Source organism: Stegostoma tigrinum, chromosome 4, assembly GCF_030684315.1.
Source record: "Stegostoma tigrinum isolate sSteTig4 chromosome 4, sSteTig4.hap1, whole genome shotgun sequence".
Taxonomy (NCBI): Eukaryota; Metazoa; Chordata; class Chondrichthyes; order Orectolobiformes; family Stegostomatidae; genus Stegostoma; species Stegostoma tigrinum.
In genome coordinates this window covers 4,062,517-4,076,642 of record NC_081357.1, presented here as the reverse complement: position 1 = coordinate 4,076,642, position 14,126 = coordinate 4,062,517, and the positions used below count along the sequence as shown (strand labels likewise).

General features: G+C 47.7%; 1 protein-coding gene across 4 annotated transcripts in view; it reads right to left on the bottom strand.

Annotated features, from left to right (window-relative positions):
* nvl (nuclear VCP like) overlaps positions 1-14,126 on the bottom strand; it is an 87,413-nt gene that overhangs the window by 54,414 nt on the left and 18,873 nt on the right. For 3 of the 4 annotated variants that reach the window (XM_059645718.1, XM_059645719.1, XM_048530532.2), the window contains 8 exons: positions 13,719-13,807; positions 13,370-13,440; positions 12,476-12,528; positions 8,382-8,466; positions 8,092-8,143; positions 7,118-7,381; positions 6,649-6,778; positions 5,926-6,002 (listed from right to left, as the gene is read on the bottom strand). In XM_059645718.1, the coding sequence (XP_059501701.1) occupies positions 5,926-6,002; positions 6,649-6,778; positions 7,118-7,381; positions 8,092-8,143; positions 8,382-8,466; positions 12,476-12,528; positions 13,370-13,440; positions 13,719-13,775 (789 nt within the window). In that variant the 5' untranslated portion in view covers positions 13,776-13,807. Of the gene's footprint in view, positions 1-5,925; positions 6,003-6,648; positions 6,779-7,117; positions 7,382-8,091; positions 8,144-8,381; positions 8,467-12,475; positions 12,529-13,369; positions 13,441-13,718; positions 13,811-14,126 lie in introns of all 4 variants that reach the window. The other variant, XM_059645720.1, reaches the window with a different exon arrangement.

The following is a 14,126-nucleotide window of genomic DNA, read 5'->3' as shown; positions in this document are numbered from 1 at the left end:
GCAGCAATTTTTACTCCATTAGATTCAAGAGGGTAGTTGAGACAGGAAACCTCACAACCTTTAAAAACTAACTGAATTGAACTACATACCTTCAAGACTATGGGCCTCGTGCAGGAAAGTAGGACTGGTGTAAATTTTGAGTAGATTTTTTAAAATCAGTGCAGACTTGGTCAGCCAAAGAAACTCTTCTGTTCTGTATAATTGTATGATATATTGAGGGCAAAAGGACAACAAGGAAAGTGTAGGGTCCATTAAGGATCACAATGGCAAGCTATGCATGGAGCTGGAGGACATTGGTAGGACACAGAATACTGTGTGTTGGTGTTGGTCACTAGTGAGAGGGACAATGTGAGTACAGAAATGAGGGAGAAAGGCTGTGATAAAGAAGTTAGCATTGACAGAGAGGATGCTCAGAGTGGTCTGAGCAGATAAATCTCCACGACCGGATGAAATGCATTCTAAACTTTTGAGAGGCAAGGAATGAAGCAGCTGTGGCGTTGACAATAATTTTCAATCGCTCTGTGGCCACAGCAGAGGTGCTGGAGAACCGGAGGCTAGCCAATATGGTACTGTTATTCAATAAGACAGGAAGTGATAAACCAGGAAACTGCAGGCCAGTCAGTGTAACCTCGGTGCTGGGCAAAACTACAGGAAACAACTGTAAGGGACAGAATTAAAGTGCAATTGGAGAAGCAGGGATCAATCAGGAACACTCAACACGGCGTTGTTCAGGGAGATCGCGTCTGAATTTGCTACAAGAGGTGTGGGTGAGGGCAACGCATTCAATGTGGTCCCCTTGGCACTTTGTGTTCGTATTCTTTCACAGGACATCGCTGACCAGGCAGCATTTATTTCCCAATCCTTAACTGCCCAGAGCGCAGTGAAGAGTCAACCACTTTGCTGTGGGTCTGGAGTCACACGTAGGCCACACCAGGAAAAGATGACAGTTTCCTTCCCTGATGGGCATTAGTGAACCAAACGGGTTTTTTCTGAAAAAAGTTTCATGATCGTCATTAGACTCTTAATTCCAGAATTTTATCAAATTCATATTTCACCATCTGCCATAGTGGGATTTAAACCAGATCCCCGGAAAAGTTACCTGGGCATTGGAATTAATAGTCCAGCATTAATACCAAGAGGCTGTCACCTCACCTTTAGCAAGGCTTTTGCTAAGGTCCTACCTGAGAGATTGATGCCAAAGGTAAGACTCCATGGATCCAAGGAAATTTGACTAATTGGATCCTAAATTGGCTGAGTGACAGGAATCAGAGGGTGATGATTAAGGGTCTTTTATTGTCTGGAAGCCTGTGGAGCAGTGTTCCAGCCCTTGTTGTGTGTGGTTTATATAATTGATTTAAACTTTAATTTCAGAAGGATGATCAGTAAGTTCATAACATTTATGAAAATTGCTGGGGTGGCAAATAGTGAGGAGGATAACCCTAAATCAGTGGAGGAAACAGGCATGCTTGTCAGATAGGCTCATCAGTGGCAAGTGGAATTCAATCCAGATGCAAGTGTGAGATGATGCACTTGGGCAAGGCAAACTAGGCAAGGGGATATAGGATGAATGAAGTTGCTGAAAAAGCGAGGACAGGGTGGAAATTGGAGGCGAAGGTGAAGTATGTGGTGTATATAAATGATTTAAACTTTGATTTCAGGAGGATGATCAGTAAGTTCACTTTCACCTGGTCTAGCTCTGACTCCTCCCTTCCCTTCCTCGACATTCCTGTTTCCATTTCTGGAGATAGACTGGCCACTAATATCCATTACAAGCCCATTGACTCCCACAGCTACCTGGAATATACATCCTCACACCCCACTTCCTGTACAGTTTCCATCCCATTCTCTCTGTTCCTCCGTCTCCGTTGCACTTGTTCAGATGAGGCCAACTTCAACGAGGGAGCCTCCGAAATGTCCACATTCTTCCTCCACCAAGGATTCCCCAGATCCGTTGTCGACAGGGCCCTCAATCGGGTCCAACCCATCTCCTGCAATTCTGCACTGACCCCACCTCTTGCCTCCCGCAAAAGCGATAGGTTCCCCTTATCCTCATCTACCCACTAGTATCCACATCCAGAAGATCGTCAAACCCCATTTCTGACACCTGCAGCAAGAGGCCACCACCAGACACATATTCCCCTCCCCTCCCTTGTCCACCCTCCGCAGCGACTGTTCCCTCTAAGAGACCCTTGTCCATACCTCCTTCACCCCTAATACCCCCCACAGCCCTACGGCTCCTTGCCCTGTAACCGCTGAAGGTGCAACAACTGCCAATTTACCTCCTCCCTCCCCAGTATCCAAGGGCCCAAACATACCTTCCAGGTGAAGCAACACTTCACCTGCACTTCCAAGAATCTAGTCTACGTCATCCGCTGCTCACAATGCGGTCTCCTCTACATTGGGGAAACAAAGCAACTGCTTCACAGAACATCTACGCTCTGCTCACAACAAAGACCCTGAACTACCTGTTGCCTGCCACTTCAATGTACCACCTTGCTCCCTGGCCAACATCTCTGTCTCTGGCTTGCTACAGTGTTCCAGTGAAGCCCAACGCAATACTGAGTTCAATCATTTTAGAGCCTAAACTCCCCCATGTCCCAGCCCCCCACCCACACACCAGGTCTTGTTACCACAAAGCCTGCCATTACACACCCCTTGTTGTTAGTCACCAACAGTCCCCATTAATAACTATTTACCCTCCCAGCCTGATCATTAGCAACTCCTCTGTCTGTCCAACTGTCTCTCTCTCTCTCTCTTTGGGCTCTATCCTATTGCTTACTCCCAACCCCACCCACCTGCCTATCTTCTGCATATAAGAACTGACGTTTTCCTAGCTGCCATCAATTCTGAAGAAGGGTCACCAGACCTGAAACATTAACTCTGTTTTCTCCTTCACAGATGCTGCCAGACCTGCTGAGCTTTTCCAGCAACTTTGTTTTTGCTCCTGATTTACAGCATCCGCAGTTCTTTTGGCTTTTATTTGATACAGGAGGAATGGTAGGAGCTAGGAAGCACCGAGAATCAGTGGGAAGGTGGTGTGCATGTCTGTTAGTTGCTTAAGGAAGTCAGACAGGGAGGAAAAGTGGTTCAGAATGCATATGGGACACTTGCCTGCATTAGCCAAGGCAGAGAGTTTCAGAGCAGGGAGGCTTTGGTGAAACCAAAAGTTAGTGAGACAGCAGTTACAGTGTATTGCATGCAGTTTTGTAATCTCTCTTACAGGACTGGATCACAGAGAGTGCATCATTATCAGCGCCAGTCTAGTCGGCTGGTACAGACTGACACAGACCATCACCGCCAGTCTAGCCGGCTGGTACAGACTGACACAGACCATCACCGCCAGTCTAGCCGGCTGGTACAGACTGACACAGACCATCACCGCCAGTCTAGCCGGCTGGTACAGACTGACACAGACCATCACCGCCAGTCTAGCCGGCTGGTACAGACTGACACAGACCATCACCGCCAGTCTAGCCGGCTGGTACAGACTGACACAGACCATCACCGCCAGTCTATCCAGCTGGTACAGACTGACACAGACCATCACCGCCAGTCTAGCCGGCTGGTACAGACTGACACAGACCATCACCGCCAGTCTATCCAGCTGGTACAGACTGACACAGACCATCACTGCCAGTCTATCCAGCTGGTACAGACTGACACAGACCATCACTGCCAGTCTAGCCGGCTGGTACAGACTGACACAGACCATCACCGCCAGTCTATCCAGCTGGTACAGACTGACACAGACCATCAGCGCCAGTCTAGCCGGCTGGTACAGACTGACACAGACCATCACCGCCAGTCTATCCAGCTGGTACAGACTGACACAGACCATCACCGCCAGTCTAGCCGGCTGGTACAGACTGACACAGACCATCACCGCCAGTCTAGCCAGCTGGTACAGACTGACACAGACCATCACCGCCAGTCTAGCCGGCTGGTACAGACTGACACAGACCATCACCGCCAGTCTATCCAGCTGGTACAGACTGACACAGACCATCACTGCCAGTCTATCCGGCTGGTACAGACTGACACAGACCATCACCGCCAGTCTAGCCGGTTGGTACAGACTGACACAGACCATCACCGCCAGTCTATCCGGTTGGTACAGACTGACACAGACCATCACCGCCAGTCTATCCAGCTGGTACAGACTGACACAGACCATCACCGCCAGTCTAGCCGGCTGGTACAGACTGACACAGACCATCACTGCCAGTCTAGCCGGCTGGTACAGACTGACACAGACCATCACCGCCAGTCTATCCAGCTGGTACAGACTGACACAGACCATCACTGCCAGTCTATCCGGCTGGTACAGACTGACACAGACCATCACCGCCAGTCTAGCCGGTTGGTACAGACTGACACAGACCATCACCGCCAGTCTAGACGGCTGGTACAGACTGACACAGACCATCACCGCCAGTCTAGCCGGCTGGTACAGACTGACACAGACCATCACCGCCAGTCTAGCCGGCTGGTACAGACTGACACAGGCCATCACCGCCAGTCTAGCCGGCTGGTACAGACTGACACAGGCCATCACCGCCAGTCTAGCCGGCTGGTACAGACTGACACAGACCATCACCGCCAGTCTATCCGGCTGGTACAGACTGACACAGACCATCACCGCCAGTCTATCCGGCTGGTACAGACTGACACAGACCATCACCGCCAGTCTATCCAGCTGGTACAGACTGACACAGACCATCACCGCCAGTCTAGCCGGCTGGTACAGACTGACACAGACCATCACCGCCAGTCTAGCCGGCTGGTACAGACTGACACAGACCATCACCGCCAGTCTAGACGGCTGGTACAGACTGACACAGACCATCACCGCCAGTCTAGCCGGCTGGTACAGACTGACACAGACCATCACCGCCAGTCTAGACGGCTGGTACAGACTGACACAGACCATCACCGCCAGTCTAACCGGCTGGTACAGACTGACACAGACCATCACCACCAGTCTAGCCGGCTGGTACAGACTGACACAGGCCATCACCGCCAGTCTAGACGGCTGGTACAGACTGACACAGGCCATCACCGCCAGTCTAGACGGCTGGTACAGACTGACACAGACCATCACCGCCAGTCTAGCCGGCTGGTACAGACTGACACAGACCATCACCGCCAGTCTATCCGGCTGGTACAGACTGACACAGACCATCACCGCCAGTCTAGCCAGCTGGTACAGACTGACACAGACCATCACTGCCAGTCTATCCGGCTGGTACAGACTGACACAGACCATCACCGCCAGTCTATCCGGCTGGTACAGACTGACACAGACCATCACCGCCAGTCTAGCCGGCTGGTACAGACTGACACAGACCATCACCGCCAGTCTAGCCGGCTGGTACAGACTAACACAGACCATCACCGCCAGTCTAGACGGCTGGTACAGACTGACACAGACCATCACCGCCAGTCTATCCGGTTGGTACAGACTGACACAGACCATCACCGCCAGTCTATCCAGCTGGTACAGACTGACACAGACCATCACCGCCAGTCTAGACGGCTGGTACAGACTGACACAGACCATCACCGCCAGTCTAGCCGGCTGGTACAGACTGACACAGACCATCACCGCCAGTCTAGCCGGCTGGTACAGACTGACACAGACCATCACCGCCAGTCTAGCCGGCTGGTACAGACTGACACAGGCCATCACTGCCAGTCTAGACGGCTGGTACAGACTGACACAGACCATCACCGCCAGTCTAGCCGGCTGGTACAGACTGACACAGACCATCACCGCCAGTCTAGCCGGCTGGTACAGACTGACACAGACCATCACCGCCAGTCTAGCCGGCTGGTACAGACTGACACAGACCATCACCGCCAGTCTAGCCGGCTGGTACAGACTGACACAGACCATCACCGCCAGTCTATCCGACTGCTCTTTACCTTTAACGTTCCTTCACAGCCGCCAACATCCTCAAACGTGACGGTCGAATGTTGCAGTTCAAATCCTTTCTTCACAGCTAAAAGAAGAGGAAGATTCAAGTGAGTGCAACTGCCTTGTGCAGAGGGTCAGGGTCAGGGTCAGGTCTGACACAAACTCCTGCACACTATCACAATCCGTTTAGGGTCAGGGCTGGTTGGGGAGGTGGTAGCAAGTAGGAAAGTCAGGCCGGGAAGGAGGTGCAGGAATCAAGCAGATACTGGCACATGGAAGGTGATGGGGAGATCAGCCTGGGGCGAGTTCAGGGACATTTGGCCTGGGGAGGTAGAGTGTGGTCTATCCTGGTTATTTTGGGGGCTAGATATTGAGCGGCCAAGAGGAGTGTTTTCAGGGGTGGGAGAGAGGGATCTTCTCCTGACACATGGGTGGCCATCAGGGTGGAGGTCAGAAGAGGATGAGCAGAGGAAGAGTGCGGTGTGCCATCTGAGTATGGAGGAACATGTAAAGGAAAGGGAAGAGAGAGAGAGAGAGAGAGAGAGAGAGAGAGAGAGAGACACAGAGAGAGAGAGAGAGAGAGAGAGAGAGAGAGAGAGAGAGAGAGAGAGAGAGAAAGAGAAGGGCAGAGATGCTGTCATTGAGGAGCAAAGACTAAAAATGCTGTCAACAGGCACAATCCCTTATCCAGTTCCTGGGAGGATTTAACGTTTTCAGGGTCAGTAACACACCTTTTCTGTTCAGTGCGGATGACTCTATCTGAGCATCCACATCCTTTGACTCTTCTTGGTCCTGCTGTTTCCTTTTATTCAGTCTCCTTCTCTTTCTCTCAGCCCGGTCCACTGGTGAAGCTTCTAGCCTCTGGAACAGAGTAAAACAATCTTTACTTCTAGCAGCAAGACTTCAATAAACACTCAGCCAGCAGCAGAGCAACAAGCCCAGGGCGGAGAGGGGCAAGGAGCAGCGGCAGGTTCCATGGTGAGAGGGCCATGCCCCAGGGTGGGGAGGAGCTAGAGGCAGCACTCCAGGAGCTTCACTGTGGGGCATGGGGGAGGCAGGAATCACACCCCAGGGTGGGGAGAGCGAGGGCCATGCCCCAGGGCGGGGAGGAGGTGATATTAACTTCCCAAATGTTACATTTTGTAAAAAATGAAGCCACCGATTTTGGGAAAACAGGGAGGGGGTGGTGTTGGCTCTTACCTCAGAATTCTGTCGCCTTGGTTCTTTCACATTGACCGGGCGGTCCTCGGAAAGGGGAACTCCCGGCGTGTTGTCAATAAACCAGCCGCCCTCAGGCAACACTGTACCTCGCGGTGACTCTCCTGATTGACCCACTGTTCCAGGGGCTTCACGCCCATGGCCGCTACCACCCTCTGGCACCTTTCTGGCAGCTGGAGTAGACGGAGGGTCTGGATTAGTTTTCCGGTACAGACTCAGCAGTGAAGTGTTCATGTGATTGGTCAGCTACGGAGAAAATAAAAGTAATGATGTTAATCACTCAGAGGGGACAGACACATGGTCAAAGTGAACCCTGACCCCAAGGGGCACAGTCATAGTAAAACCTGACCTTGGGGAGCCTGGTCAAAGTGAGCCCTGACCCCAGGGGGGTCTGGTCAAACTGAACCCTGCCCCCGGGGGGGCCTGTTCAAACTGAACCCTGACCCTGGGGGGGCCGGTCAAAGTGAACCCTGACCGCAAGAGCCTGGTCAAACTGAATCCTGACCCTGGAGAACCTGGTCAAACTGAACCTTGATCCTGGGGAACCTGGTCAAAGTGAACCCTGACCTAACAACCAGGAAATGACAATGATCCAGAAATTCAAGAACAGTCCAAGCCTAACAGTTATACAGATTCTCCTTCAGTTTTCAACACAGCCCACTGGCATCCCCTCAACCTCCTCACCTCAAACCCCAAGCCACTGCTGTCAGCTGTGCACAGCAAGCTTCCACAACATTTATTGCTGTTGTGTGACTACCGAGAGAAAATCTCCAACAAGCCTTGGAGCAAACAGATCAGACTTCAGTTTAGAGTCTTGTCGATGTCGATGGTGCGTCAGCCTACAGCAAGGCCCTGAACCCACTTCTCCTTCAGGCAAGCAGGTCTCACTGAGCAAAGTTCAATGCAGACACTGGTCTGCAACTCAGCTCAAACAAGCCTTGACAAAATCAACCTACCGGGTATTCGGGGTAATCCTCACTGTCAGACGAATCAGAGGTCAAGCCCTTCCTGAAAAATACAAGTTGCCACGGATTCAATAGCAATAAATGGACAAGAACAGCACATAGGCAAGTTCCCCCTATTCTTTTAAACTAAAAGCAAAGTTCCCCGATACTGCCCCTATCAAACACTCCCAGGACAGGACAGCATAGGATTCGATACGGAGTCAGGCTCCCTCTACCCTGTCCCCCACCTGTGGTATTCCGGTATGAGTCCTCAAGGTCCCTGACGTGCCCAGATATCTTACCCGTCCTCCGTATGGTTCTGTCTAGCCCGTTTGACCAGATGTTCCTCCTCCAAATCTGACATTTCATTCCTGATGGATTGAAACACTGCAGAAACAAGTGAGGACATGTCAGTAAAACACACAGCCATTGGCTAGGATTGCAAGGTAGCGCCAAACTACAGGTTTAAGTTAATTTGACAGTGATAATTTTTCGGCAAGGCACTTTCTAATGGAACACAGCATGTTTTTGTACCCATGCTTTAATAGTTGCCAGATATTTTAAAATGCTCCTTGTGTCTCTCTAGGAATATGGACATGTAATTCTACAATTAGGTTTTGCCCTTCTGTCTTAAAAACATCTTTAATCAATTCTCATGGCTGTAGATCAATTCAAATGAACTAAATTCGGTAGATTCTTTTGGGGAATCTCTCAAAAAGGGTTGGATTTCCTGTTATCCTAATGCCGAGGATATTCATGACAATATCATTGTTGACAGAGTCTGATGGTGTCTCTCTAAACTCCCTGCGGTTATGGATGATACAGTATAGACTTCAACTATTTTAGCCCAAATTAATTACAACGTCTTCAAGAACTTTAGGCAAAGTTGAAACCTTGGTCCGATTGTGGTTTTTTTTGGCAGTTTACAACAAGTTAAAAAAAAGGAGTTAATTTTTCCACGACTACAGCTTTAACTGTACTGAAAGGAACAGCTTTTGGAAATCGGTTTATCATTTCAATAACTGTAAAAAATACTGGGGTCCTGCTCTCATTTCCTGTAATGGTCCTACAATAATCTACTAATACCAAATAAAAAACGCTTCTTCAGCAATCAGTGTGGGTATTAAAGCTGCCTTCGTACCTTCAGGTGTTCCCACCTGACACATATGGAATGTTTGACCAGACTGTACTACGCCCTTATGAAACCAATCAATAAATATTTACACCTCACAAATATACAAAGAAGGAATTTATTTGCATTTCCTTCATGTTGTTTGTGTCAGGCTGGGGACTGTTGATGCCTTCTTTAGAAGAGTCTTCATCAACTTTACATCCAATCTCCTTTTAGCCATGTCAATACAATCCCAAACGTACACCGCTAACTTTTGCTATGACTCACAGGGGGAATACGAAGTGTAAATTATTTCATTGAATCAGCAACTAATTTATTACAGTTATCCAAAATAAAAGTTTCTTTGTTTCACAAATCAACACCCAAATGTTGAATTTTGCAACAAAAGACTTTCAGAGATTTACAAGGCCTTTATAGTCAATCTATACTTTAGCACCAACACCAGTTTCCACCTTCTGTCTTGGACCCTCTCCCTGTTGAGAAGCCAATTCCCGACTGGGGAAGAATTCAGAAAAAAATCCATCGACCATCACCTAGCTCTCAAATTAACTCCGGGGCTGTTCTATTTGACCCTTGAAGAGACTTGCATTTCGAACTCTGAGACTTTCAACAGATTACTTCAATGAATTCAAAATTAACTTGTTTATTCAGAACAAATGTAGTCTGTAATCAATTGACAAAATGGGCTACTAATTAATGTACTACACAGGCTTAAACTACATTCCTTTAATCTCTCACATTAACACACAACTATCATACACAGGCACTACTGGACATAGTTATGAATACACGTTACAGGCTGGAAAAATCAGGCAATAGAAACCCTTATGAATCACCAATCCAAACTTTAAAAAAATGTCATTAACTTCTCTCAGAACCTTCAGTTTCCTGTCAACAAGATCACATTGCTGTCGGCTGCAGAACATTGGAAACAACACAATTTGGCCAGAAGATCGGTTAGACCTAGAGCCCTGGACTGAATTAACACAGAGGTAGCGATTTCTACTACTTTCTCCGATTCCCAGAAAATACTTCACTGAAATATTTAGCTGGTTTTCTTTTAAAGGTCGTCTTTTATTTTCGGAAAGAGAGAGATGTTTTCCCTCCTCTCAGTTTTCTTTCAACTGCCAATGGAAATTACTATCACAGAGTGCGGTGTGAGACACCGAATAAATTTGAGCAGGATATAGACAGGTTTTTAATTAGTAACAGGTTTAAGGATTGTGGGCAGCGGGCAGGAAAAAAGAGTTGAGGCCAAGATGAGATCAGCCATGACTGTGCTAAGCGACAGAGAAGGCCCAAGGGCTAAATGACCTACTCCCTGTTCTTACATAATGTTCTTATTGCTCTTCAGATTTGTTTGTCAAACCATTAAGGCCATTAAAGCAATCTTATCTTCTGTTAAAAAGGTTACTTATTCCCTTCTCCAAAACTTGTTTGCTTTTCTAGTAAATAGTAAGTAAATCAGTGCTTTTTTGAGTCACAGAGTCCTACAACACAGAGACAGGCCCTCTGGCCCAAACTGGTCCATGCCAACCAAAATATCCATCCACGCTAACCCCATTGCCCGGCTCTTGGCCCACATCCTTCTAAATCTTTTCTATCTATGTATTTGTCCAAATGCCTTTTAAATGTTGTTAACAACCGTTTCCCCTGGCAGTTCATTCCATACGCGTACCACCCTCTGTGTAAAAAAAATTGCCCCTTGGGTTTCCATTTATACTTTTCCCTCTTACTTTAAACAGATGCCCCCTAGCCCTCAATTCCCCAATCCTGGGGAAAAGGCCGTGTGCATTAATCCTATCCATGCCTCTCATGATCTTACACACCTCTATAAGAACACCCCTCAGGCTCCTACACTCTAAAGAAAAATGTCCTAGATTATCCAACCTCTCCCTATAACTCAGACCCTTGGGTCCTGGCAAAAACCTCGTAAATTTTTTCTGCACTCTTTACAGTTTAATTACATCCTTCCGATGGTAAGGTGACCAAAACTGAACACAATACTCCAGGTGTGACCTCAATAACATCTGCACAACTGCAACATATCTTCCCAACTTCTATACTCAGTGCCCTGACTGATAAAGGTCAGTGTACCAAAAGCCTTCTTCACAGCCCTGTCTACCTGTGACCACACCTCCAGAGAACCATGCACCTGAACGCCAAGATCCATTACACTCCTTAAGGCTCTACCATTCACCATGAAACTCCTACCTTGATTTGCCTTTCCAAACTCCATCTGCCATTTCTCAGCCCACATCCCCAGCTGATCAAGATCCTGCTGCAATTTCTGATAATCTTCCTGACTGTCCACAATACTGCCTATTTTAGTGTCATCTGCAAGCTTACATGTACAATGGCTTGTACATTCTCATCCAAATCTTTGATATAGAAAACAAACAGCAATGGGCCCAGCACCTAGCCCTGAGGCACACCACGAGTCACAAGCCCCCACTCCAACAAGCATTTTTCCACTATTACCCTCTGCTTCCTACCAACAAGCCATCTGTGTCTCCAATTTGCCAGTTCTCCCTGGATTCCATGTGATCTAACCTTCTAAAACAGCCTACCATATGGAACCTTATCAAAGGATTTACTGAAATCCATATAGATTACGTCTATCGCACCACCCTCATCAACCTTCCTGGTCAAGTCAAAGAACTGTAAAAAATTTGTGAGGCCTGATCTCTCACACACAAAGCCACAATGATTACTCCTGACCAAACCCTGTCTTTCCAAATGCAGGTATATCTTACTCCTCAGAATCTTCTCAAGTAACTTACCCATCACAGATGTAAGTCTTACTCTACAGTTCCCAGGATTTTCTTTATAGCCCTTCTTCAATAAGGGAACAACATTCACTACCCTCCAGTCTTCATCACATTTTCCAAAAAAAATCACGATACATCCGTCTTTAACCCAGTAACATTGAAATGATTTTCCAATTTTTACAAACCATAACTATTTGTGTGTATCTCACAGACTGAGCCAATTGTCCCCTGTCCTCCAATCAATCCTCGAGTAATCCAAACAGAGCAATTTAACAATACATGGATTCATGTTCCTGTTCTCCGTCCGGGGACCCTACTGGGGAAGGGCATGAGGGATAACATCAGCACCATTGGGCAAGTGACCAATTCAAACAGACCCAGAGGGACTCAGCAGTATCCTGCCCCACAGTTCTCGCTGTTCCTACATGGTTCCAATGTGCCCTGTTAAACAGCAAAGTCTCTCTTAATCCTTCAAAAAGGACAAATCACTCACCTTTATCCACCTGGATCCTGAAGGCGTTCCTCTTCCTGCGACCATAATCTGAGCTGTGGGGGGTAGGAAGAAATTGGGGGGGGGGTGTTGCAGTGGAGAAGGGGAGGAAAGAAGTGTTTACATTGTCCAAATTCTCACTTTAGAAGCAAAAGGTTAAATAACAGACAGAAATAGCTCAGGACTGACATTATATCTCAGCAATAACTTAGTGGGTGGAGGAAAACCACAAGGAATAAGATTGGGGAATATCATTCAATGTTTTGGCCTGTTCTGTCATTCACCACAATCAGCCTCTATTTCACTTTACTCCACTATCCAGAGATCACTTAATATGGTAAGGCATATGCAACTTGATTGTGAGAAACTCAGTGATTGAGTGTCTCTGGAAAAGGCAAAAAGATTCAGAGGCATCTGAGTGAAAGGGCAACACGGAGGGAGAATAAAAAGCACCAATGGTACAGGTGAAAGGGTGATCCTGAATGACACAAAATCAACCAAGGACTGCACTGTACCTCCGACACTTGGCCGCCAACACGTCTGACAATCAAAGCGGAAGGCAGGATGCAAGAAGCACCAGCACCAACATCTGGTCCAAGCTTCTTCTTCCCAGAGAAAGAGACTCATTTATTCAGAATCTCCACAGCCACATCAGAGAAAACAGCTTCCAGTGAAATTAAGGTCATTGAGTACATTTAGGACTGAGATAGATAGGTTCTTGATTATCAAGGGGATCAAGGGTTATGGGGAGAAAGCAGGAGAATGCGGTTGAGGAACTTATCAGCCATGATTGAATGACGGAGCAGACTCAATGGGCCGAATAGCTTATTTTCTGTTCCTATGTCCTATGGTCTTATGGTCTTAAACTCAGGGTGATCTGATGGGGGCAGGTCTCACCTATACAACCGCTGGAGATCTGCAGCCAGAATTCCAATATCCACATACTCATCCCTGCTATTTCGAAGATACTGTGACAGGGAGGGTGAGGGAGCACCAAAAAAGGGGTAGGGAGTGGGAAAGACAGAAAGAGGGAATATTAAATTATTAATACAGATAAAATCCTCATCACCATGACTCAGCCTGCTCCACCCACCAACCCAGCTCCTTCAGCCCAGCCTCAGTCCCTGCTTCCTTGACCTTTGACCCCGTTGTCCCTGCATGCTCAATCCTTGACCTGAGCCAACCTATTTGAAAGCCACAGGCTCGGTCCTGCCAGGCTGTCGGTCTCCCCGTTCTCTCCACGTACCTGTTTAACTCTGTGCTTCAGTCGAGGATCTCCCAAGTGTTCAACTCTGTTCCTCATCCTTCTACACTGTCACCACATCTGACACTTCCCTGAAATTGAGGACATTCATCAATTTATTTTAATTTTGCATTGAATGAGGATGTCACTGCCAAGCCTGGCAATAGTTGTGTATCCCTAATTGTCCTTGAATTGAGTAGTTTGCTCAGCTAATTCAGAGGGTAATTAAGTGTGGCCAGGGAAAATGCCAGTGGTCTGTATCACATGAGCACTACAGACTCGGTAAGGACAGAAGATTTCATTCCTTAAAAACCGAGAGAACTGCGGGAGGTGTAAATCAGAAACAATCACAAAATTGCTTGGAAAAGCTTAGCAGGTCTGACAGCAGTTCTGAGGAAGGGTCGCCGGTCC